General features: G+C 47.4%; 2 protein-coding genes across 6 annotated transcripts in view; one reads left to right on the plus strand and one right to left on the minus strand.

The window, feature by feature from the left end:
• Nucleotides 1-24,468, minus strand: part of LOC140402418 (2-oxoisovalerate dehydrogenase subunit alpha, mitochondrial-like) — a 69,892-nt gene extending 45,424 nt beyond the window's left edge. The window contains exons 1-7 of the mRNA XM_072490185.1: nt 24,171-24,468; nt 16,889-17,065; nt 12,144-12,230; nt 9,629-9,737; nt 2,845-3,006; nt 1,526-1,732; nt 757-898 (exon numbers count right to left, since the gene is read on the minus strand). Of these exons, the coding sequence (XP_072346286.1) occupies nt 757-898; nt 1,526-1,732; nt 2,845-3,006; nt 9,629-9,737; nt 12,144-12,230; nt 16,889-17,065; nt 24,171-24,275 (989 nt within the window). The 5' untranslated portion in view covers nt 24,276-24,468. The remainder of the gene's footprint in view (nt 1-756; nt 899-1,525; nt 1,733-2,844; nt 3,007-9,628; nt 9,738-12,143; nt 12,231-16,888; nt 17,066-24,170) is intronic.
• A 111-nt stretch (nt 24,469-24,579) lies between these two features.
• LOC140402420 (exosome complex component RRP46-like) overlaps nt 24,580-25,090 on the plus strand; it is a 36,224-nt gene continuing 35,713 nt past the window's right edge. For all 5 annotated transcript variants that reach the window (XM_072490187.1, XM_072490188.1, XM_072490192.1 and 2 more), the window contains exon 1: nt 24,580-24,750. In XM_072490187.1, coding sequence (XP_072346288.1) covers nt 24,651-24,750 — 100 coding nt within the window. In that variant the 5' untranslated portion in view covers nt 24,580-24,650. The remainder of the gene's footprint in view (nt 24,751-25,090) is intronic.

The following is a 25,090-nucleotide window of genomic DNA, read 5'->3' on the forward strand; positions in this document are numbered from 1 at the left end:
CCATTTACTGATCTCTGTCTCTTCCTGGAAAATCACCTCACCAGAAAAGCCTCGTCTCACTGTACTAAACTGTCGCCTCTGTCAGGTTATGGACTCCCATGGTTCACCCCCTCTGTCTGTCCCCGCCATTCGCCCCCTCCCTCTGTCCCTGTCATTCGCCCCTCTCCGACCCACCCATAAAGTAATAATAAATAATAACCTTTCATTGTCACAAGTATGAAGTTACTGTCAAAAGCCCCGAGTCGCCACATTCCAGCACCTGTTCCGGGTAAACTGGTACGGGAATTGAACCCACGCTGCTGGCCTTGTTCTGCCTCACAAACCAGCTGTCTAGCCCACTGAGCTAAACCAGCCCATCTCCCTGGCCCCACCGTTCGCCCCCTCTCGCCCTCCCTCGGGTCCTTTCCTCTACCCCATTCTAGTAACTAATAGATGCTGCAATGGGGAGACAGTAGGCATTTGTATACGAGGGGAATTTCATTCCAATAAATCTTATGAAACGGATCAATTCAGATCGACTGGAACACAGAATGACAGAACCCCTTTCAACACCAGGTCTATAATATACAAGGAGCATCAAACAACCTTTTGTCTGTGATCCTGTTGTAAAAACAGGGATGCGATTGCCTGTCAATTGGAGGTGAGGGTGGATCGACTATTAATTCACCAGTGGGAACTGTTAAATAAAGTTGACAGCATTTTCTAACTCGAACCATTAACAGGCACCATACACAAGCTAGCCTCCTGTATATTCACCTGTAGGTCATAGCCTCGATGAGGAATGGCTGGTTTTCTGCCACAGCTCTGCGTCGTGCCTCTTTGGTGGCATTGTAAACAGCAAAGACATCATTCCCATCCACTCTGATCGATATTATCCCATAACCAGGGCCTCGGGCAGCTAATGGGACAGAGAGGAGGTGTTAAACAATGTGGAAAATCTCTCAGGGATCCAATAGTTCAGCCGCAATTGTAACATACCCACCTGCCAGTAAAGAGCCACATTGAGGAGGGGGTGGGGGTGTTTGCGGGAAACGCCTTTTATCACCCCACTCAATATTACTCTTCATTGACTTCAATAAATGTGTAAAGCAGGTATCCCACCCACACCAACTGACCTGCCCGCTTGGCCTACCAGCGGCGGAGATTGTTGGTGCTGTGGGTGGCAAGTGCCTTCAGGCAGAGAACTACTCATTAACCAGAGGACAAAGATTTAAGGCAATTGGCAAAGAACCAGAAGCAACAGGCGGAACCGAATGTTGTTGACCCAATGAGTTGTTTTGACCTGGGCATTTGCCTGAAAGATAGCGAGAGCAGATTCAATAGCAATAGGGAATTCAACAAACATCGGAAAAGGTGAAAAATAAATCAGGCTCTGGGGCAAGGGGCTTGTGTGATTGGATCAATCTTTCAGAGAGCCAACATTTGCTCGCTGGGCCAAATGGCCTCTGTCGTCTGCTGCATCATTCTTTGATTCTATGACTACCTGCTGATATCATTGCTTCTCTACTGCGCTCTCTATACATACCGATGCCATCTCCTCTGTACTGCTCGTGAGTTGGTGTTGAAATTGCATAGCCATTGTTCCTGCAGAAGAATATGATGGGGCACTCCAGAGTGGCTGAGAAGTTGAAACCAGCGTGAGCGTCCCCTTCACTTGCAGCACCTTCGCCGAAGTAGCAGATGACCGCACGGTCTTCCTGACTCACCTTGTAGGCATATGCAGCCCCTACAGCTGGAAGCAGAAAGCAGGAAGGGTGCGTGAGAGAATCCAACCAGGGGAGGTGGAATAGAAAACAACAGCACAGGAGGACCAATCATCCCTCGGGATGGATGTCTGAGCACTCCTACCCCATACCCCCAGTCAGGACAGCGTTGGCATGGCCGAAGGAGCGGACAGGTGGAACGGCCAACGGGACGAGGCGCAGGAAAGTCCAACTGCAGATTGGTATCCCTACAGTGCAGCAGGAGACCATTCGGCCCATGGGGGCTGCACCAAGCTTCTGAAAGAGCACCCTACTCAGGCCCAATCCCTCACCCTATTCCTGCATCCCCACCATAAGGGGCAATGGATCACGGCCAATCCACCTAATCGGCACATCTTTGTACTGCGGGAAGAAACCGGAGGACACCCACGCCGACACGGGGAGAACGTGCAAACCCCACACAGTCACCCGAGGCCGGAATCGAACCCGGGTCCCTGGCAGCGTCAGGCAGCAGTGCTAACCACTGTGCCACCGTGCCGCCCACTGGAGAACAAGTGGCTCTCCAAAAACAGAGCGTCGTGCTCACCAACCAACTAATACTGGGCTGGATGAGGGTAATTGATATCTAGGGTGAGGGGAGCACAATATCCAGGCGAAGGGGCACTGTACCGGGGAGAGGATAAACTGTGGGGCAATTGAGGTGCTGTGCCTGGAATGAGGTGTGGGGGAATGAGGGGCACTGTACCTGGTGTAAAAGGGGTGTGTGCATAATTTCAATGGGAAAAGACACTGTAACCTGGGAGGGCTTTTGTGAGCATATTCTGCAGGCTATTTTGAAGCTTCCAGTTTGTAAAGCACTCTGCTGGCATCCAGTGGTCAATCCACTGTGAAACATCTGATTAAACAAAGTACCAGAACAAAGAGGAAATATTAACCAAACACATTCAGTGAGAAACTGGCAATGTTAGATTGCTCACACATTTGGGGGGAGGGAGAACGCCGCCTAGGCGAGGGATGGTGAGGAGTGCCGCCGAGGGGAGGGAGGAGGTGGAGCGCCACCGAGGGGAGGGAGGGGGGAGAGGAGTAAATGAGGGGTTAAGAGAGAATGATGATAACACATGCTTAGAATGCAAATTCTTACCCTGGGGCATTTGTGTTGCCAAGGGAGATGAGATTGTGACAAAATGAAGATCCCTGCTGCCGTAGTGAACAGGCATCTGACGCCCCTTACCCACATCTCTGGCACTGGCATAGCACTGTGCCATGAAGAGCTCCAGGGGGAAGCCTCTGTACATTAAGACACCTAGGGAGGAGGCAAAGTAGCAGTAGGTTAGAGAAAGAGAACTGGCAATTATGCATCTCTCCAGGATGCCACGGAGCCCTGCTTGTAGTAGAAACATAGAAAATAGGAGCAGGAGGAGGCCATTCAGCCCTTCGAGCCTGCTCCGTCATTCATTGTGATCTTGGCTGATCATCCAATTCAATATAGCCTAATCCCACTTTGCCCCCATCCCCTTCGCCCAAGTGCTATATCTAACTTCTTGAAAACATGCAATGTTTTGGCCTCAACTACTTCCTGTGGTAACAAATTCCACAGGCCGATCAATCTCTGGGTGAAGAAATTTCTCCTCATCTCTGTCCTAAATGGTCTACTCCGTATCCTCAGACTGTGACCCCCTGGTTCTGGACACCCCCACCATCAGGAACATCCTTCCTGCATCTACCCTGTCCAGTCCTGTCAGAATTTTATAGGTTTCTATGAGACCCCCTCATTCCTCTGAACTACAGCGAATACAATCCAAACCGACTCAGTCACTTCTTGTACATCAGTCCTACCATCTGAGGAATCAGTCTGGTAAACCTTCGCTGCACTCCCCCGAGAGCAAGAACATCCTTCCTCAGATAAGGAGACCAAAACTGCCCACAATACTCCAGGGGTGGCCTCACCAAGGCCCTGTATAATTGCAGCAAGACACCCCTGCTCCTGTACTCGAATCCTCTCGCAATGAAGGCCAACATACCATTTGCCTTCTTTACCGCCTGCTGCACCTGCACGCTTACCTTCAGTGACTGGTGTATGAGGACACCCAGGTCTCGTTGCACATTCCCTCTCCTAATTTATGGCCATTCAGATAATTGTCCGTCTTCTCATTTTGCTGCCAAAGTGGATAACCTCGCATTTCTCCACATTATACTGCATCTGCCATTCAGTTGCCCCCTCACTCAAATTGTCCAAACCACACTGAAGGATCTCTGCATCCTCCTCGCAGCTCACCCTCCCACACAACTTGCTGTCATCTGCAAATTTGGAAATATTCCATTGTGTTCCCTCATCTAAATCATTAATATATATTGTGAATAGCTGGAGTTCTAGCACCGATCCCTGTGGTACCCCACTAGTCACCGTTAACTTTGAAAAAGGCCCGTTAATTCCTACTCTTTGTTTCCTGTCTGCCAACCATTTTTCTATCCATCTCAATACACTACCCCTAATCCCATGTGCTTTAAATTTACACACTACTCTCTTATACGGGACTTAGTCAAAAGCCTTCTGAAAGTCCAAATATACATCCACTGGCTCCCCCTCGTCAACCCTACTAATTACATCCCCGAAGAATTTCAGATTTGTCACGCATGAATTCCCCATCATAAATCCATGCTGACTGTCCGATCCTGTAACTATTTTACAAGTGCTCTGCTATAAAATGGATAATAATGGATTCTAGAATTTTCCCCACCACTGATATCAGGCTTACTGGACTATAATTCACTGTCTTCTCTCTACCTCCCTTTTTAAATAGTGGCGTTACATTAGCTACCCTCCAATCTGCAGGGACTATTCCAGAGTCCTGGAAGATGACCACAAATGCATCCACTATTTCTAGAGCCACTGCCTTAAATACTCTGGGATGCAGATAATCAGGCCCTGGGGATTTATCAGTCTTCAACCCCATCTATTTCTCCAACACTATTTCTCTACTAATATTGATCTTCTTCAGGTCTTCCCTCTCACTAAACGCCAACATTTCTGGTATCTGATTTGTGTCCTCATTTGTGGAGTATGTATTTAGTTGCTCAGTTATTTCCTTGTTCCCTATTATAGATTCCCCGGTTTCTGACTGTAAGGGACCTACATTTGTCTTCGCCAATCTTTTCCTCTGCACATATCTATGCAAACCTGTACAGTCAGTGTTTATGTTCCTTGCAAGCTTACTCCCGTACTCTATTTTCCCTTCTTAATCAATCCCTTGGTCATCCTTTGCTGAATTCTAAACTGCTCCCAATTCTCAGGCCTATTGTTTTTCTTGGCCAATTTTTATGCTTTTTCCTTGGATCGAATATTATCTCTAAAATCCCATGTAAGCCATGGATTGGCCATCGTTCCAGTTTTACTTTTGTGCCAGACAGGAATAAACAATTGTTGCAGCTCCCGCATGCGCTCCTTGAATGTTTCCCATTGCCGATCCATTGACGTCCCTTTAAGTAACGTTTCCTAATCTATCATAGCCAACTTGCACCTCATATCATCGTAGTTTTCTTCATTAAGATTTATTAAAGACCCTAGTCTCAGAATCAACTACATCACTCTCCATCTTCATGAAAAATCATATTATGGTCGCTCAACATCAAGGGGTCTCATACGACTAGATTGCCAATAATTCCGTTCTCATTGTACAGTGGCCTGCTCTCTAGTTGGTTCTTTAACATATTGGTCCAGAAAACTATCCTGTACGCACTCCAGGAATTCCTCGTCTACAGTATTGTGGCTGATTTGATTTGCCCAATCTATATGCAGATTAAAATCACCATAATTACAGATGTTCCTTTATCGCATACATCTCTAATTTCCTGTTTATTGCCATTCCCAACATCACCACTGCAGTTGGGGGGCCTGTATACGACACCCTCGGTGTTCCTCAGCTCTACCCATACACATTCCACATCAAGAAGTCTTACAACAGCAGGTTACAACAACATTTCCACATCATGGATTCCACATTGTCAAGAGCTAATATCCTTCCTCGTTATTGCATTAATTTCCTCTTTAACCAGCACTGCCACTGCACCGCTTTTTCCTTTAGAAATGAAATGAAATGAAAATCGCTTATTGTCACAAGTAGGCTTCAAATGAAGTTACTGTGAAAAGTCCCTAGTCGCCACATTCCGGCGCCTGTTCGGGGAGGCTGTTACGGGAATTGAACCGTGCTGCTGGCCTGCTTTCAAAACCAGTGATTTAGCCCTATGCTAAACAGCCCCTTTTTGTCTGCCCTTCCTAAATACTGAGTAACCCTGGACATTCAGTTCCCATCCCTGGTCACCCTGCAGCCATGTCTCCATAATCCCGATTATATCATACCCGTTCACGAAATAAACGCTTAGTTCATCCACTTTATTGCGAATGCTCCACATGTAAGGCACAAAGCCTTTAAGCTGGTCTTTTTAACATTATTTGTCTCACTCTCAATATTTTTCACTATGGCCCTGGCAGAATCTGGCCCTTGGTTTCTCTGCCTATCACTTTCCTCATTCCTCTTTCTGTCTTTTGTTTTTGATCTTGTTTCCTCCTCCTCTGATTCTTTGCATAGGTTCCCATCCACCTGCCATTTTAGTTTGAACCGCCCCCAACCACTCTAGCAAATAGCCCCCGGAGGACACCAGTCCCAGACCTTCCCAGGTGTAACCCATCCGGTTTGTATTGGTCCAACTCCCCCAGAACCGGTCCCAATGTCCCAGAAATCTGAAACTCTTCCCCCTCACACCATCTCTTCAGTCACGTATCCAACCGATATACCCTAAAATTTATACCCTGCAATTTCTACTCTGACTAGCGTGTGGCACTGGTAATAATCCTGAGGTCCTTTGAGGTCCGACTTCTCAACTTTCTTCCTAACTCCCTATATTCTGCTTTAAGGGCTTCATCCCTTTTTGTAGCTATGTCGTTGTTACTGATGTGTACCACGGCCACTGGCTGTTCACACTCCCCCTCCGCAATGTCCTGCAACCGCTCAGAGACGTCCATGACCCTACCCTAGCACCAGGGAGGCAACATACCATTCTGAAGTCTTGTTTGTGGCCACAGAAACCTATCTATTCCCCTTATAATTGAATCCCCCATACCTATCGCATTCCCACACTTTTTACTTCTTCCCTCTGCAGCAGAACCAACTGTGGGGCAATGAATTTGGCTGTTGCTGCTTTCCCGAGAGGTCATTCCCCTCAACAGTATCCAAAGTGGTTTTACACGGGAATGGCCACAGGAAGTTCCTGCTCTGCCTGCCTAGCTCTCTTGCTCTGCCTGGTGGTCACCCATTCCCTTCCTGCCTGCAGAGTCTGAGCCTGCGGTTTGACTACCTCTCTATACATGCTATCCACAACATTCTCCGCCTCGCAGGTGCTCCAGTGACCCCAGTGGATAGCCTTGAAGTAGTCATTGCTGTTGAGTGGTAGCCAAAGTGTGCAAAGTAAGATCCCACAAACAGCACAGGAGTTGAATAACAAGATAATCTATTGCTTTGGGCGGTCTTTACTGAAGTTAGAATGTTGGCCAGGAAGCTGGGAGAGCTGTCTCCTCGTCCTCAAACTGTGCTGTGAAATCTTTCACTCACCTGAACCATTGAAATAAGCGAGAAGCCTACCTATTAAATTAAGCTGACAATTCGGACATGAAATCCCTAAACAGTCCATCACAAGAACCTGCCTCCCATCCATTGACTCCATCTACACCTTCTGCTGCCTGGGGAAAGCGGGCAGCATAATCAAAGACCCCTCCCACCCGGCTTACTCGCTCTTCCAACTTCTTCCATCGGGCAGGAGATACAAAAGTCTGAGAACACGCACGAACTGACTCAAAAACAGCTTCTTCCCCACTGTTACCAGACTCCTAAACGACACTCTTCTAGGCTGACTGATTAACAGTACACCCTGTATGCTTCATCCGATGCCGGTGTTGTGTTGTTACATTGTGTACCTTTTGTTGCCCTATTATGTATTTTCTTTTCTTTCCTTTTCTTTTCATGTACTTCATGATCTGTTGAGCCGCTCGTAGAAAAATATTATTCACTGTACCTCAGTACACGTGACAGTAAACAAATCCTAAAAGTAGACAGTGAACAAAGTATGGCTTGCGCACACACAGAATGGAAGAGAGCCAGAGAGGAATTAACAAGCATCAATTTCCATTCTTTGGAACAGAAGATGAGGGATGTCAGTGTACTGTCAAGGAAGCAACAGGGGGAGGAGTCCCCCTGCCACTCACGGAGCCAATGGGTGGGTACTCTCTACCCCTGCCACCCACAGAGCCAGCAGCTTTGTAAGGAGCCTTCCTGTTGGTTCCCCGATGTCCCACTTTTTTTACATGGATATTTAGTGACATTCGCCTTTCAAGTCGAGTGGAGGAAGTGAGGAACTCAAAAGTTGCAAAATAGTACACTGTGCTATGAAGAGTTATATTTTGGAACAGAAGAACTCAAGACTTTCTGGCATCCGAGAGATCGGAGGGATTTGGTTCGATTGGTTGGCTGGTGGCCAATGGATTGGCCAAAGACCGTATTCTGCCCGGCAACAGACAGTGATTGGGTCCTGCCAGCTGGGATGTTTTCAGAGGACTCAGGAAACAGAATGCACCTGGAGGCCGAGAGCGAGTTTTCTTTCTTTCTTTCTCCAAAAAGGTTTCCTGCTTACTGTTTCTGAATCTGCAGAGAAGTCTTGAGATCCTGATGAATCTACAGTGAAAACCATCACAGACTGAAAGCAAGAACACCTAACCGACGGCAGAGACTAAAAAGAATCAAACTGGAAGATGTCCATCTGAAACAAAGACTTTTATCCTTTTGTTCTTGTATTATTCTTTTTTTCTAACACTCCTCTTTCCCCTCTGTGTTTGTCTGTCTTGTGTCAAGAGGGTGGGGTGAGTTAAAGAGGGGGGGGTTTAGGAATTAGATAATAGTTAACCAGTTGTACTTGCCGCCTACTTATTAAGAGTTATTGTTATTAATAAAAATTAATTGTTTAAATTTACAAACCGGGTGACTGTACTTATTGGGCAGCCAAAGACTTTGGGTATTTTCCAAGAATTAATAGTTAATTTCAATTATGGCGCAACTCTGGGTCTAATGGGCTGGAATTGACAGCGCGGTAGCCCAGGGTGTTGTAACAGGCTGCTGGGTCATCCTCATGTTGTGGCACTACAGAGCGGATGGCCTTGGAAGCCTTCCTCTGACCAGCACTGTGCATCAAATGTCTGATTGGGGAAGCCAATCATACAGTGCAGAAGGAGGCCAGTTGGCCCATCACCTGCCTGTGCTGTCCCATTGAAAGAGTTATCCAGTCGGCTCAACCTTTCTGCTCTTTCCCCATTGTCCTGAATTTTTTTCCCAATTCCCTTTTGAAAGTTAGTACTGAAGTTCCTTCTCTCATCCACACATTCCAGGTCAATACAACTCGATGTAAAAAAAAAAAAATGATTCCCATCTCTCCCCTGGCTATTTTGTGAATTAATTTCAATCCATGTCCTCAGCTTATCAATCCTCCTGCCAGGAGAAAACATTTTCTCTTTAGTTATTCTATCCAAATCCTTTGTGGTCTAGAACGGCTCTATTAAATCTCCCCTTGACTGTCCCTGCTTGAAGAAAGAGGCAACCCCAGCTTCCCCTCGTGAATGGGGGCCCCTGTTACCAGGCTCGTAACTCTTCAAGGCCTCCCCATCCTTACTAAAGTGCGGTGCCTAGAATGCAACGCAACATGGCAGCCAATGCCTCCCCAGTGTTTTATTAAAGGACTGAGCTGAGATGCTGGCAAGCTCCTCAAATGTTGTTCCTTCCTCCGGAGCCAATGGCAAGTGGGAACCCGCTGAGCGAGGAGCCAGCACGTCACATCAGTTCTGCCGTTCTATGTTACCCAGATTACAAATGCTGCATTTCACTTACCCGCTTCTCTGTACTGCCCAAACACCAAGTCATTGGGTTCCAGCGCAGCAGCACTGCCAATATGCGTGCCCTCTTCGCCATAGTTGGTCATATAAAAGGATATTCGGCCCTGCAATACATGGAAGGTGTCTAAATGTGGCACGGGTCAATGAAGAGTACATCGCCAGTAGCAGGACAGGTCTTATCAAGAACAAGTCACACTGAATGGCCAAATAAAAGTCTTGAATTTATACAGAGGCCCGAACAAACCTCAGGAAGGTTCAAGGTGCTAGTCTTTGACGTGTAATCACTGTTATAATATTGAATTATAGTATTGGGTGGCACGGCTGCGCAGTGGTTAGCACTGCTGGCTCACTGCACCGAGGATCTGGGTTCGATCCCGGGTCACTGTCTGTGTGGAGTTTGCACATTCTCCCCGTGTCTGTGTGGGTCTCACCCCCACAACCCAAAAGATGTGCAGGGTAGGTGGATTGGCCACGCTAAGTTGCCCCTTCGTTTTTTAAATTAAGGGGCAATTTAGCGTGACCAAGCCACCTACCCTGCACATCTTTGGGTTGTGGGGGTGAGACCCACACAAACACGGGGAGAATGTGCAAACTCCACACGGACAGTGACCCAGAGCTGGGATCGAACCCGGGACCTCGGCGCCGCGAGGCAGCAGTGCTAACCCACTGCGCCACCCCACTGCCAAGTTGCCCTTCATGAGAAAAAAAAATTGGGTATTCTAAATTTATATTTTAAAAAATAACATTGAATATAGGGCCACCATTTTGCGCACGTCAACCTCCCACAAACAACAATGAGATAATGACACGACATTCAATTTTTAGGCTTTGGTTGAGAGACAAATGCTGGCCGAGGATGTAAGATTATTAACAAGGAACCCAATTAATTTGCCATTTGCTGTATCGCGAGATAGGAAATGTTGAACTGGGGAACAATATAAATTGATACCAAAGCAGAAAGGTTATGGTAAAAAATATCTTCTGTTTTACAAACTCTTGCAGCAACTAGAAGCTGATATCTTGAAGGCAGTTTGCGTAGACCAGAAGAGCAGGAATGTTGAAGCCTGTGCAAACAGTCACATCAGGTTTTGAGATGGAGGGGCAAGTAAGACGATGGTGAGTGCAGGAAAACATTACATAGAGCTAGTGTGTTTGCAGGAATTACACGTAGTTGGTTAAGAAAAGTATCCTCATGGCATCATGGCCACTAGTGAGTATGATTAGATATGATGGGGGTGAATTGGATAAGGGCCAGGATAAAATTAACCTGATCCGTATTCCCAAGACAATGTGGAGGAAAAATATCTAGAGCTCAATACAGTAATAAGAGTGAGAGTGTAAGCGGCACGGTAGCGCAATGGGTTAGCACTGCTGCCTCACGACGCCGAGGTCCCAGGTTCGATCCCGTCTCTGGATCACTGTCCGTGTGGAGTTTGCACATTCTCCCCGTGTTTGTGTGGGTTTCAACCCCACAACCCAAAGATGTGCCGGGTAGGTGGATTGGCCACGCTAAATTGTCCCGTAATTGGAAAAACTGAATTGGGTACTCTAAGTTTATATTAAAAAAGAGTGAGAGCGAGAGAGGATGGGAGAGGGCGACAGAGGGTGGGAAATGGCGAGAGCGCGATAGGGCGAGATGGAGAGAGCAAGAGGGAGAGCACAGGTGAGAGCGAGGGCGAGTGAAAGAAAGTGAGAATGTGTGTCTGTGAGAGAATGAGAGAGAGAGAGAGAGAGAGAGAGAGAGAGAGTGAGAGCGAGAGTTAGAGAAAGCGTGCGAGAAAGTGTGTGGCAGAGAAAAACAGTGTGCGTGTGAGTTAGAGAAGTAGAAATCGAATGTGCGTGAGAGTTAGAAAAGGAGGAAGAGGGTGTGCCTGGGAGTTAGAAAAGGAGGATGTGCGTGGGAGTAGGGAGAGGCAGAGGGGGGAAGTCCTGGTGTGAGGGAGAAAATGAAAGAAAGAGTGAGTGTGTGTGCGGGCGTGCGTGCGGGAAAGGGAGATTGTGAGGGAGAAAGTGTACGATTGAGAAAACGCGATGGAGAGAGAAAGAAACTCGAGGCCGAGGACCAGAGTGTGAGTGATGTTGAGTGTGTGAGTGTGTGAGAGAGAGAGAGAGAGAGAGAGAGAGAGAGAGAGAGAGAGAAAGAGAGAGGGGGAGAGCGAGAAGCCAGAGAATGAAGACCAGTAGCTGCAAGCTAAGTTGTGTGCTCTTTTGTCCAGAACTAGTATGGGAAGTAGATATATCCCATGTTAGGCTGAAAATGACTGATCGTATTATGGGGTCAGTTATACCCCCCCCCCCCCCCCCCCCCCCCCCCCCCCCCCCCGGAGAGGGTAGACAGAGCTTTGGTTTAACTGCTCATCCTAAAGATGAGACCTCCAACAGTGCAGCCTTCCCTCAGTAGTGCACCAGAGTCAGCCTAGATTATTCTACTCAAGGTAAACATAATTAGTGCCTCAGTGACAAAGGCAGAGTAAACATCCGGCCCCTCTCACGATCGCACAATGTTTTACCTGTCGCTGAGACTCATATAAAATACGGTCCATTGTATTCAGCAGCGTCATTTTCTGATAGAACTTCAGTACCATTTCCTTAGGCAACTACAGGAAGAACAAGAGAGAAAAAACAACAAGTGGGACAAGTGAAAACAGGCTGGTGAACAGAACGGTCAACAGTAAGAACAGCAATTCAAGCTCTGGTATAACATTAGAGTGTTGCGAGTTCACAGACCCCTCCAGGGGGAAAAGGGGGTTGCCACACAAGAAACGGACACAACTAAACTAGGCCTAAGGGACTAAAATGTTTTCAAGACGCACTGTGTCGATGCAAAGTCATTGAAAAAAAAACACATACATTTTATACAGGGCTGCAGGGAAAGAGCAGGAGAAGGGGGCGGGGGAACACACTTAATCTGTTCACGGCAGCGGGATTATCCGGTCCCACTACCGTGATTGGGCGATCTGGCTCAGTGCCAAATTCTCCGTCCTCGCTAGCAGCGGTAGCGGGGCACACTCGCAGTGGAGAATCCTGGCCTGAATGAACACAAAATGGGGCTAAGGACAAAGACTGGATGAACACAATGGCCTCCTCCTACTCACACATGGAGCACGGTGTACAGTTTTGGGCCCCTTATTTGAGGAAAGATGTAATTGCATTAGAGTCAGTTCAGAGGAGGTTCACTAGATTGATTCCAGAGATATGGGGTTTGCCTTATGAAGAGAGATTGAGCAGTTTAGTATACTCTTTTGAGTTTAGAAGAATGAGAGATCTAATTGATCTATACAAGATGATAAAAGGTATTGACAAAGTAGATGTAGAGCGGATGTTTCCTCTTGTGGGGCAATCTGGAACAAGAGGTCATAGTTTTAGGATAAGGTGCAGCAGATTTAAACCAGAGACGAGGAGAAATTATTTAAGGAAGGATGTTAAAGTCCGAGAGAGAGTGCAGAGGAGATTTACTAGAATGATACAAGGAATAAGGAATTTTATATACAAAGAAAGCTTAGAGAAATTGGGCCTGTTCTCTTCAGAGCAGAGAAGATTAAGCGGTGAATTGTTGAAGTGTTCAAAATTTTGAACAATTTTGACAAGGTAAAGAAGGATATTCTTTTTCCACTAGTTGGTAAGTCAGTGACTACGGGTCACAATTTCAAGATGGTCAACAGGAGAGCTGGGAGTGATATGAGGAGAAACTTCTTTACTCAGAGAGTTGTCGGAATTTGGAATGTGCTGCCTGAGAAAGTGGTGGAGGCGAATTCCATAGGTTTCAAAAGAGAGCTGCATATATATTAAAAATGGTGACTTTAGGGGCAGCACGCTGGCGCAGTGGTTAGCACTGCTGCCTCACAGCGCCGAGGTTCGATCCTGGCCCTGGATCACTGTCCGTGTGGAATTTGTACTTTCTCCCCTGTCTGCGCGGGTTTCACCCCCACGACCTAAAGATGTGCAGGGTAGGTGGATTGGCCCCACGCTAAATTGCCCCTTAATTGGAAAAAAAAAAGAATTGGGCACTTTAAATTTATTTTTAAAAAGCGATGAATTTAGAGGACTCCGGAGACAGGGTTGGGGAATCGGATTGGCTAGGTGTAGACACGATGGGCCGAATGGTCTCCTGTGCTGTAAAACTCTGATTCTACAAATGACTTCTCTCAGGCCGAGATTGGAAATTTCCTTTGGGGCTGGGTGTAGGGATCAGGGATCGTCTGGTCTGTGGCACAACACCTCACATCAATATTGTACGGTCCTTCCTGGCGATTCCCTTATTTCCCATTTCTTTTATTTTGCCATTATCAGTTTTGACCCATGGATGGTCAATGGACACATTCCATTAAGTCGAGCAGCAAAGTGAGCAACTCAAACGTTTATAAAAATGTGGTAGCTTTCAAACAGCAGAACTCAGACTTTATGGCACCTGAGAGATTGGAGGGACTCGGATCGACTGGTTGGCTGATGGCCAACGAATTGGCCAAAAGGCCGTGCTCTGCCGGGCAACAGGTGGTGATAGGGTCCTGGCAATGAAATCTTGTCTTAATTCTGTGTTGTGAACTTGTACACTGTATCAGAGAGTGAGTAAATCCCACACTCACACACTGTATCAGAGAGTGAGTAAATCCCACACTCACACACTGTATCAGAGAGTGAGTGAATCCCACACTCACAAACTGTATCAGAGAGTGAGTAAATCCCACACTCTCACACTGTATCAGAGTGAGTAAATCCCACGCTCACACACTGTATCAGAGAGTGAGTAAATCCCATACTCACACACTATATCAGAGTGAGTAAATCCCACACTCACACACTGTATCACAGAGTGAGTGAATCCCACACTCACACACTATATCAGAGTGAGTAAATCCCACACTGTATCAGAGAGTGAGTAAATCCCACACTCACACACTGTATCAGAGAGTGAATAAATCACACACTCACACACTGGAACTGAGAGTGAGTAAATACCACACACACACTGTATCAGAGAGTGAATAAATCCCACACTCACACACTGTATCAGAGGGTGAATAAATCACACTCACACACTGTATCAGAGAGTGAGTGAATCCCACACTCACACACTGGAACTGAGAGTGAGTAAATACCACACACACACTGTATCAGAGAGTGAATAAATCCCACACTCACACACTGTATCAGAGAGTGAATAAATCACACTCACACACTGTATCAGAGAGTGAGTGAATCCCACACTCACACACTGTATCAGAGAGTGAATAAATCACACACTCACACACTGTATCAGAGCGTGAGTAAATCCCACACTCACAAACTGTATCAGAGAGTGAGTAAATCCGACACTCTCACACTGTATCAGAGAGTGAGTAAATCCCACACTCACACACTGTATCAGAGAGTGAGTAAATCCCACACTCACAAACTGTATCAGAGAGTGAGTAAATCCCACACTCACACACTGTATCAGAGAGTGAGTAAATCCCACACTCACACACTGTATCAGAGAGTGAGTAAATCCCACTCACACACTGTATCAGAGAGTGAGTAAATCCCACACTCACACACTGTATCAGAGAGAGTAAATCCCACACTCACAAACTGTATCAGAGAGTGAGTAAATCCCACACTCACACACTGTATCAGAGAGTGAGTAAATCCCACACTCACACACTGTATCAGAGAGTGAGTAAATCCCACACTCACACACTGTATCAGAGAGTGAGTAAATCCGACACTCTCACACTGTATCAGAGAGTGAGTAAATCCCACACTCACACACTGTATCAGAGAGTGAGTAAATCCCACACTCACACACTGTATCAGAGAGTGAGTAAATCCCACACTCACACACTGTATCAGAGAGTGAGTAAATCCCACACTCACACACTGTATCAGAGAGTGAGTAAATCCGACACTCTCACACTGTATCAGAGAGTGAGTAAATCCCACACTCACACGCGGTGTCAGAGAGTGAGTAAATCCCACACTCAAAAAAAAAAGAATTAAAAAAAAAAAATTCTGTGTTGTGCGCCCGGATGCTTCAATTGCCCAGGAAATTTTAACTTCCGATGCTTGGCCTGGAACACTCCGTTAAATTCTGCGGCACTGACCACAGAGTCAGACACTTGGGCCTTACTTGGAATTGTTACAAGGTTTAAACTCTTGATGTAATTTAGTGATTAACCAGCGCAACTGAACACCACAAACAACACAGTGGTTAGCACTGTTGCTTCACAGCTCCAGGGTCCCAGGTTTGAGTCTTGGCTTGGGTCAGTGTCTGTGCGGAGTCTGCACGTTCTCCCCGTGTGCGCGTGGGTTTCCTCCGGGTGGTCCGGTTTCCTCCCACAGTCCAAAGATGTGCGGGTCAGGTGGATTGGCCCTGATCCGACCCCAACCATCTCCTCACCCAACCACCCACTGCCCAACCCAACTACCCCTTGAACCAAACTATGCTAGCCAGGAGATCTAGGCCAATACGTATTTATGGATAACTGCATCAAATCGACTGGGAAAATGGGGGATCACTTTATTCAATATTTTCAAATCCAATGTTTGGGGAGGGTGGCCATGACATTTTGGCCGTGGGGTACATCAGACCATAGGCCAAGACACTTGTGCCATCTAGTGGCCAGATGCCACTTCCCAGTGCAATAAATCATTCATTTCAAAGCATTAATTGGGGCTTCAAGTGTGCAGAGTAATATCCGAGCAAGACTGGCAAGCTGCACTATCTGAATGAAAAAATTCAAGCAGTGGCATTAGAATCCAGCCAGGGCACCAAACCCTGACCATTGGAACTAGAATGAGGTGACTTAATAATCTCCACGCGACTGTCTTTCCTCTTTCCTTTATGGTTCCTCTGTGCGTCCAACCCTCTGATACCTCACCAAAGTGGCCATTTTCCATGCGAGAGCCTGCAGCGAGTTTGCACTAAGCTGCTATTTAACCACAGCGGGCATAGTGGTGCAACTCAAACTGCTTCTCTTCGCACGTGCACATTCTTCCAATAGGTGTTACTGGGGCAGGGACCCGTCCTCAGCCCAGGAATGCCGAAGCCGACAGACATTATAACTTACTTCATCCTGAGATCAGTTCACAGCTCAAGTCACAACAATCCTGATGGATGCTGCCCACCCATGGCAGTTCAGTGCCAACGCCAGGTGGTGCAGCTACCCACGGGTCAGTTCCAAGTAAACATACACCGAGAAACCCTTTTGCCCCTGAAGAGCACCAAATAGCAGCCATTAAGCTTTGATCCCACACAGCGTGCACTGCGACAGCATACCTTAGGGTCTTCGTCTGGGTTCATGATCTGCCCTTGTCGGTCCATTACCCGATAGATGGGGATACCAGATATGACGTTGGGCTGAATGAACTCCAGCCTGTCCACGAACTCTGCGGAGGCGCCTGGGAACTGGGGCTTCTCATCCAGGGACGTGAACTGCTGCTGGTGAACTGCATGCTGGAGACAGAGAGGGGGGAGGAGAAGACTGTCATACGCACTGATGGATAACCATAGCAGACTTACTGGGGCAAAATAAATGATTGCAAATAAATACGTTTACATACGAAAGATTACATTCAAAAACGTGTAACATTTAGTAGTCAGAGGAAGTGGGACAGTGGGTGGGATTCTCCATCAGGTTAGAGCAGCAGGATCCTCCGGTCCTGCTGCAGTTTGGCCGAGCGCCAAATGACCTGTCCTCACCAGCAGCGGTAGCTGGGCGGAATGGCAGTGGAGAATCCCGGCCGGTATGTTTAGAGACGCAGAGTAAACCTCCACACGTGGAATAACCGGGAGGAGCGTGAAGCAGGTTCAGGATCACTGTGAGGCAGACTGGGAGGAGTGCTTTTAAGGTGTTTGAAAAGCTTTTCAATTAACCTGCCTGCACATAAGTGACAACAGAAGAGAAGCTGGTGAGTCTCGAAGCAAGTAGTAAGATTTATCACCGAATGGACAGGAATTTAAAAATATTATTTCATGAGACTTGGGGGTCACTGGCAAGGCCAGAATTTGTGACCCATCCCTACTTATCCTTGAATTGAGTAGCTCGCTCGACCATTTCAGGGGGCATTTTAAGAGTCAATCACATTGCTGAGAGTCTGGAATCACATGTAGGCCAGACAGGGTAAGGACAGCAGATTTCCTTCCCTAAAGGACATTAGTGAACCAGGTGGGTTTTGGCCACAATCGGCAATGGTTTCATGGTCATCGTTAGACTTGTTTAAAAAACAGATTTTAATTGAATTCAAATTTCACCATCTGCCGTGGTGGGATTCGAACCCGGGTCCACAGAGCATCACCCTGCATCTCTGCACTATTAGTCCAGTGACAACACTGTGCTAACAGCTCCCACCTTCCCCTCATCATAACATTGTTCCTTATCAGATAATGATCCAATTCCCACTTGGATGCCTCGATTGAATTTGCCTCCATAACACTTAAGGCCATGAAGTTCAGATCCGAAACACTTAATTCTGTGGGCGGCATGGTCGCACAGTGGTTAGCACTGCTGCCTCTCAGCGTCAGGGACCAGGATTAGATTACGACTCGGGCAACTGTCTGTGCGGAGTTTGCGCTTTCTCCGTGTGTCTGCGTGGATTTCCCCCGGGTTTCCTCTGTGCAGGATGGGTGGATTGGCCGTGCTAAACTGCCCCAAAGTGTCCAAAGATGTGAAGGTTAGGTGAGGTGAGGTTACAGGGATAGGATGGGGGAGTGGGGCTGGATAGAGTGCTCTTTCAGAGGGTCCATGCAGAATCAATGGGCTGAATGGCCTTCTTCTGCACTGCAGGGATTCTACGATTCTATGAAACGTTTCTCCTCAGGTTTCTATTGCTTCAACCTGTGTCCTCTGGTCCTCGATCCTTCCACCAATGGGAACAGTTTCTCCCCGCTTATTCTCTCCAGACCCCCTCATGATTTTGAACACCTCTACCCAACCTCCTCTCAAGCTTCTCTTCCACAAGGAAAAAGTTCCAACTTCTCCAAACTATCTTAACTGAAGTTCCCTGGAACCATTCTCAATCTTTTCTGCATTCTCTTCATACCATCACCTTTTCTCCTAAACTGCGGCACCCAGAACTCGATGCACTACTCCAGGGGACCGTGGAACAGGGTAGGTTGCTCTTTCGGAAGCTGGAGCAGGCTTGATGGAGGGGAGGCGGTGATGTAGTGTGGTATTGTCACTGGACTCGTAATCCAGAGACGCAGCGTAATGCTCTGGGGTCCCGGGTTTGAATCCCACCACTGCAGATAGTGACATTTGAATTCCGATGAATCCGTGCATATAAACTCAATAATACCAGCAGTTTGCATCAGAGCTGCTGACACCGTCACTTCACGTGAATCAAAAACTGGCAAAACTATTCAAGGCAACAGGATTTCAATCTGTGCCAACTGATCAGAGATGGATTTGTACCTGGTAATCGGAGGTCGCACTAACTACTCTGCCCTTGCTCAAGGTTAGGATTATTCCTGGTCCCTCCAGCCCCTTTTCTGAATGTCACCTTGGATCAGCCAGTAACGCTGCAACATTCAAGTCAACAAACTATGGAGTCAGCCCCAGTGCAAAATGAAAAACCAGGCTGACACCCCGGTACTGTACTGAGGGAGTGCTGCACGGTCAGGAATGTTGCTTTTCAGATGAAATACTGAACTGAGGCACTATCTGCCCCTTCAGGTGGATACAAAAGATTCTGCTGCACTATTCTGAAGAGGGGCAGGAGAATTCTCCCCATCTCGTGGCTTATATTTATCCCACAACCAACATGATAAAAGACAGATGATCTATCTGTCTGGGGTGGCACGGTAGCACAGTGGTTAGCACTGTGCTTCACAACGCCAGGGTCCCAGGTCCAATTCCCGGCTTGGGCCACTGTCTGTGCGGAGTCTGCATTTTCTTCCCAAGTCTGCGTGGGTTTCCCCCGGGTGCTCCGGTTTCCTCCCACAAGTCCCGAAAGACGTGCTTGTTAGGTGAATTGGGCATTCTGAATTCTCCCTCTGTGTACCCGAACAGGCGCCGGAATGTGGCAACTCAGGGATTTTCACAGTAACTTCATTGAGTGTTAATGTAAGCCTACTTGTGACAATAATAAAGATTATTATCTGGTCATTACCACATTGCAATTTGGCTGCCAAGGTTCCAGGATTACAAGTGACTACACTTCAATAATACTTCATGGTCTGTAAGTGTTTCAGAACATCCCGAGATCAAAAAGTGCTATATAGTGGCAAATTCTTTCTTCCAGAATAGATTGAAAGAGCAAACTCATTTAAACATAGTGACTTGTCAGACACAACAAATAGGGTCACACTCTGTTATGAAAGCCAAACTTATCTCAACGTTGAGACCAGAGGTCAGGAAAAGCAACTTTGCACGGACCTCTGACCTGTTCCCACGTGCGCAGGCCGGGAACAGGCTGCACACATATTTCTGCAGCGCAAATTCTTTAGGTCCAGAACAGGCACAGTGTGTCTGCGCAAAATGGGAAACTTAAAAGGCGCGGAAACCCAGATCAGGTGACCGAGAGCGGACCACCACGGAAGGCCCAGGGAGAGGGGAAGCTGCAAACGGGTGAGGGCACAGGAAGAGATCCCAAACGAAGAGTCCCGGAGAGGGGGCAGGGACGGGATGAGATCCCAGTTCAGTTAAAAAGAGAGGAGCAGATAAACGGGCTCCAAATGGGAGAAGAGCTGTGGGCAGCAGACATTTAAGTGAAGGGGTCTCAAAGGAAGCCCTGGTATGCGAAGGGGGCTCAGAATAACTCCTGAAGATCCAAGAAGACAGGTTTGGGCCATTCGGTCAAGGTTGCCCATTTGTAGCACTCGTGTTCTGCTCGGCATGGCTGAAGATTTGAAACTGTCCTTGTGAGTGAGTGCAAGCTCAGGAATCCAGGGAACGGAATCTCAGGGGACGTGATTTAAGCTCTGTGAAGTGGGCCATTGTAATGTCAGCCGAGTTGCAGTGATATTTGGAGAGAATTCCAAGATTAGATCTTCGAAGGTGAAGACTGGAATTCCTTGTGAGAGAGTCAAAGATCCAGTGAAATTGGTTGACTCACAATGTTAGTGGCGTCTGGGTGGGTCTTTGAGAAATCCATGGATTCTGCCTTGGTTGCATCTGCATTTGTGTATTGTGGTGTTTTTGACTGCAGTTGGCTTGTTAATTCACATGTCCCTTATTAACCTGAATGTAGGGAGTATGAGTTAGACATTGCAAATTGTTGAAAGCCCTTGGAATCTTGTTGCTTCATTCACTGAGCTATTATCTCAACCTTTGTCTATTTTAAACAAAATGTTATTGGTCCCTAACAGGATCTTTCCAACAACTTTTAAAAAATAAATTTAGAGCGCCCAATTCATTTTTCCCAATTCAGGGGCAATTTAGCGTGGCCAATCCACCTAGCCTGCACATCTTTGAGTTGTGGGGGTGAAACCCACGCAGACACAGGGAGAATATGCAAACTCCACACGGACAGTGACCCAGGGCCGGGATCGAACCTGGGACCTCGGCCCCGTGAGGCAGCAGGGCTAATCCACTGCTCCACCATGCTGCCCTCTTGCCAACAGCTTAGTGATTTGATCTAGGCTCATAACAACTCTTAAATCATAGCAGGTAAAAGTCACTCAAAAAGGAATGAATGATCAATGTACAAAACTGGAACAGATAACCAGAGCTCCAAGTGTTAAATAGATTTGTGGATAATCCTGATTTTAACATCATCCTGAATACTTCTCCGATGTGATAAACAGAGAAAATTAATATATGTGAAGCAAATCAAGAAACAAACAATACATTTATACAGCCCCACTCACATCTTCAGGACTCCCCAAAGGGTGTTTCCAGCCACTGAAGTAATACAGTAAAATTTGAATTAATTTTGTTTTATATGTTGATTTAGAGTCAAGGACAGCACAGCAGCCAATTTGGATTGGATTGGATTTGTTTATTGTCACGTGTACCGAGGTACAGTGAAAAGTATTTTTCTGCGAGCAGCTCAACAGATCATTAAGTACGTGAGAAGAAAAGGGAATAAAAGAAAATACATAATAGGGCAACATTTGCGCATTTATAGGCCCCATAAACAGCAGCGAGGTAGATACAATACCAGATAATGGCCCAGATTTTCTAGTCAGCAGCGAAATGATGGCATCCGCTGGCTGACCCCAAATAAAGCTGCCACAAAGCCCGGGCAATCGGGCTACCGTGGATGTCCCCATTCCTGATGCCCATTTGAATGTAGCGTCAAGTTAAGGCGATCACTGGGCATCTACCAACAGCTATGTCATCAAGAAGGGTAAGCGGCCAATCACATTGACGTATTCTCACCGACAAGAAGTCAGGAAGTTAAAAGTGATTATCCTTCACTTCTGTCTATTTTACAGACAGCGAAATAAAGATTGGGACATTTACACGGGACTAAGATAGATGTGGAAATAATAACCAATTTGTTTCAAAAAATTATTTTTAAAATCTGGAATGTTTTTATTCCAATGGAGAAATTTGACATTTGGCTAGTGAGATTGTCCGTTGTAATTATGAACATTCTTGAAAGCGCAGTTACATCTCATTCTACAAGAATCATAGAATGGTTACAACACAAGAAGCCATTCGGCCCATTATGTCCATGCCAGCCACCTACAAGAGTAATTCATCGAGTGCCACTCACCTGCCTTTCCCGTATAGACCTGTAACTATCTCTTCACATAATGATCCAATTCCCTTTTAAATGCCACCGCTGAATCTGCCTCCACCACACTCTCAGGCAGTGTGTTCCAGATCCCAACCACTCCATAGAATTCCTACAGTGCAGAAGGCCATTCAGCCCATCGAGTCAGCACTGACCCTCTGAAAGAGCACCCTACCCAGGCCCTATCCCCGTACCCCCACCCAACCGTCACATTTCTGGACACTAAGGGGCTATTTTAGAATGGCCAATCCACCTAACCTGCACATCTTTGGGCTTGTTCGATGAAAAAACATTTCCGCCTATCACCATTGTTCTTTTAGCCAATCACCGTAAATCTCTGTCCTCTGGTTCGCCATCCTCCCAGCAATGGGAACAGTCTCTCCCCGTCTACTATGCTTACATCACTCATGAATTTGACTACCTCAATCAAATCTCCTCTCAACTTCCTCTTCTTCTCCAAGTAGAACAGCCCCAGCTTCTTCAATCTTTCAATAATAACTGAAGTTCCTCATCCCGGGAGCTTTTCTTGTGAATCCTTTTTACACCCTCTCTAATGCCTTCTTAAAGTGTGGTGCCCAGAACTCAATGCAATATTCCAGTTGAGGCTGAACCAGTAATTTTTGCAGGTTTATCGTAACTGGCGTGTCTTTGTGCTCCATGCCCCTATTTATAAAGCCCAGGATCCTATATGCGTTATTAACCACTCTCTCTCTCTCTATGAGGAAGAATTGAGTTGGTTAGGATTGTCTTGGCTGTAATTCAGAAGAATGGGGCAGGGGGGGTCCCAAAGTAACCTATGAATTTCTAACAGTACTAGGTAGGGTAGATGCAAGAAGGATTTTCCCGATGGTGGAGGTGTCCAGAATCAGGGGTCACAGTCTGAGTATTCAGGGTGGACCATTTAGGACTGAGATGAGGAGAAATTTCTTCACCCACAGAGTGGTGAGCCTATGGAATTCACTACCACAGAAAGTAATTGAGGGCAAAATGCTTTCAAGAAGCAGTTCGATATAGCACTTGGGGCGAAGGGGATCAAAGGTTATGGGGGAAGGCAGGATCAGGTTGGATGATCTGCCATGATCATAATGAATGGCGGAGCAGGCTCGAAGGGCCGAATGATCATGGCTGATCAACAAGGTCAATACCCCGATCCCACCTCCCCCCCCCCCCCCCCAATTATCATTACTGTATTTTATAAATTTAGAGTACCCAATTAATTTTTTCCAATTAAGGGGCAATTTAGCATGACCAATCCACCTAACCTGCACATCTTTGGCTTGTGGGGGTGAAACCCACGCAGACACGGGGAGAATATTCAAACTCCACATGGAGGGGACGGGATTGAACCCGGGACCTCGGCGCCGTGAGGCAACCGTGCTGCCCTAAAAGACGTGCTTGTTGGGTGATTTGGACATTCTGAATTTTCCCTCCGTGTACCCGAACAGGCGCCAGAGTGTGGCGACGAGGAGATTTTCACAGTAACGTCTTCGGAGCGTTAATGCAAGCCGACTTGTGACACTAATAAGGATGATTAAAATGCCCCTTAATTGGGAACAAAAAAGAATTTTGATAGCGATGAAGTCACCAAAAGGCATAATAAAGTTCTGACACATGGTGTTGTGGAGCAGTAAGGAGTAAAATTGTACATTTAAAGTTATGAAGCAATCAGTAAAGTTGTGATTTGCAAGTTCAGTGAGGTTATGAAGCAGTGAACGGTGCAAAGCTATGATTTGTGATGGAGTGAATTCTGATGTAGTAATCAGAATGAGCCGGGCCCCTCTCTCCTGACAAATCAGTTGCCGCGGTTTCTGCACCACCCACCCCCGGGATAGGAACATTGCCCTCCCCGGCCGCTCTGTCCCCGGGAAGGTACTCACGCCGGTGGCGAGGGCCCGCCGAGCCGCGGCCAGGGGCAGCCGGAGCTGGGCCCGAACGACGCAGCCACTCCATTTCCCGCCCAGCCGCCTGATAACCGCCGCCATCTTTGCTGTGTGTCCAGCCCGCCGCCTGCCCCGCCTTGCCGCCCTCGGATTCGGAGCCCGACGCGAACCTCCGCTTCGCCGCTTCTCAGAGCGGACGGCGGTAAAGCAACAAAACAAAAAATGCCACGCTCAAACGGGTCACGCTTCCGTTGCTATTATTGAGCAAAGGCGCCGAGTAAGGCGTCTTTGGAAAGGGGTCCTTCGTGAGGGGCAGAGGAGAGACGCGATGGTGACCCGACCTCTCCCTTCCACTCGATGCTGATTGGCGGAGGTGGCGACGGGCCTGCACCGGATTGGTGGAGGTTGCCTGTCAGTCAGCGGGAGGTCCTTGGCCTGGCCTCCCCGGCTGCCCCGCAGCTGCCCACTTGCGGAGGGATGGACCAGGCCGGCGCCGAGGCTCCGCAGCAACTGAGGCCGTTCTGTTGCGAGCACAGCCTCCTCTCTAGGCCCGATGGCTCGGCCTGCTTCACGCAAGGTGGGTGCGAGCCTCCCCCTTTGGGCCAAGGAGCCGACTGGTGGCTCCCGTTCACCTCAGAGCCAGTCCCAGTGCAGGAGGAGGCCATTCAGCCCGTCCAGTCTGCACTGAGCCCCTAACCCAGGCCCATTACACCCATCCCTGTAACCCAACACCCCACCTAACTGATGGACACTAAGGGGCAATTTATCATGGCCAATCCACCTAACCTGCACATCTTTGTATTGTGGGAGGAAACCGGAGCACCCGGAGAAAACACGCAGACATGAGGAGAACGTGCAGACTCCGCAGAGACAGTGACCCAAGCCGGGAATCGAACCCGGGTCCCCGGGGCTGTGAG

Source organism: Scyliorhinus torazame, chromosome 25 (genome assembly GCF_047496885.1).
Source record: "Scyliorhinus torazame isolate Kashiwa2021f chromosome 25, sScyTor2.1, whole genome shotgun sequence".
NCBI lineage: Eukaryota > Metazoa > Chordata > Chondrichthyes > Carcharhiniformes > Scyliorhinidae > Scyliorhinus > Scyliorhinus torazame.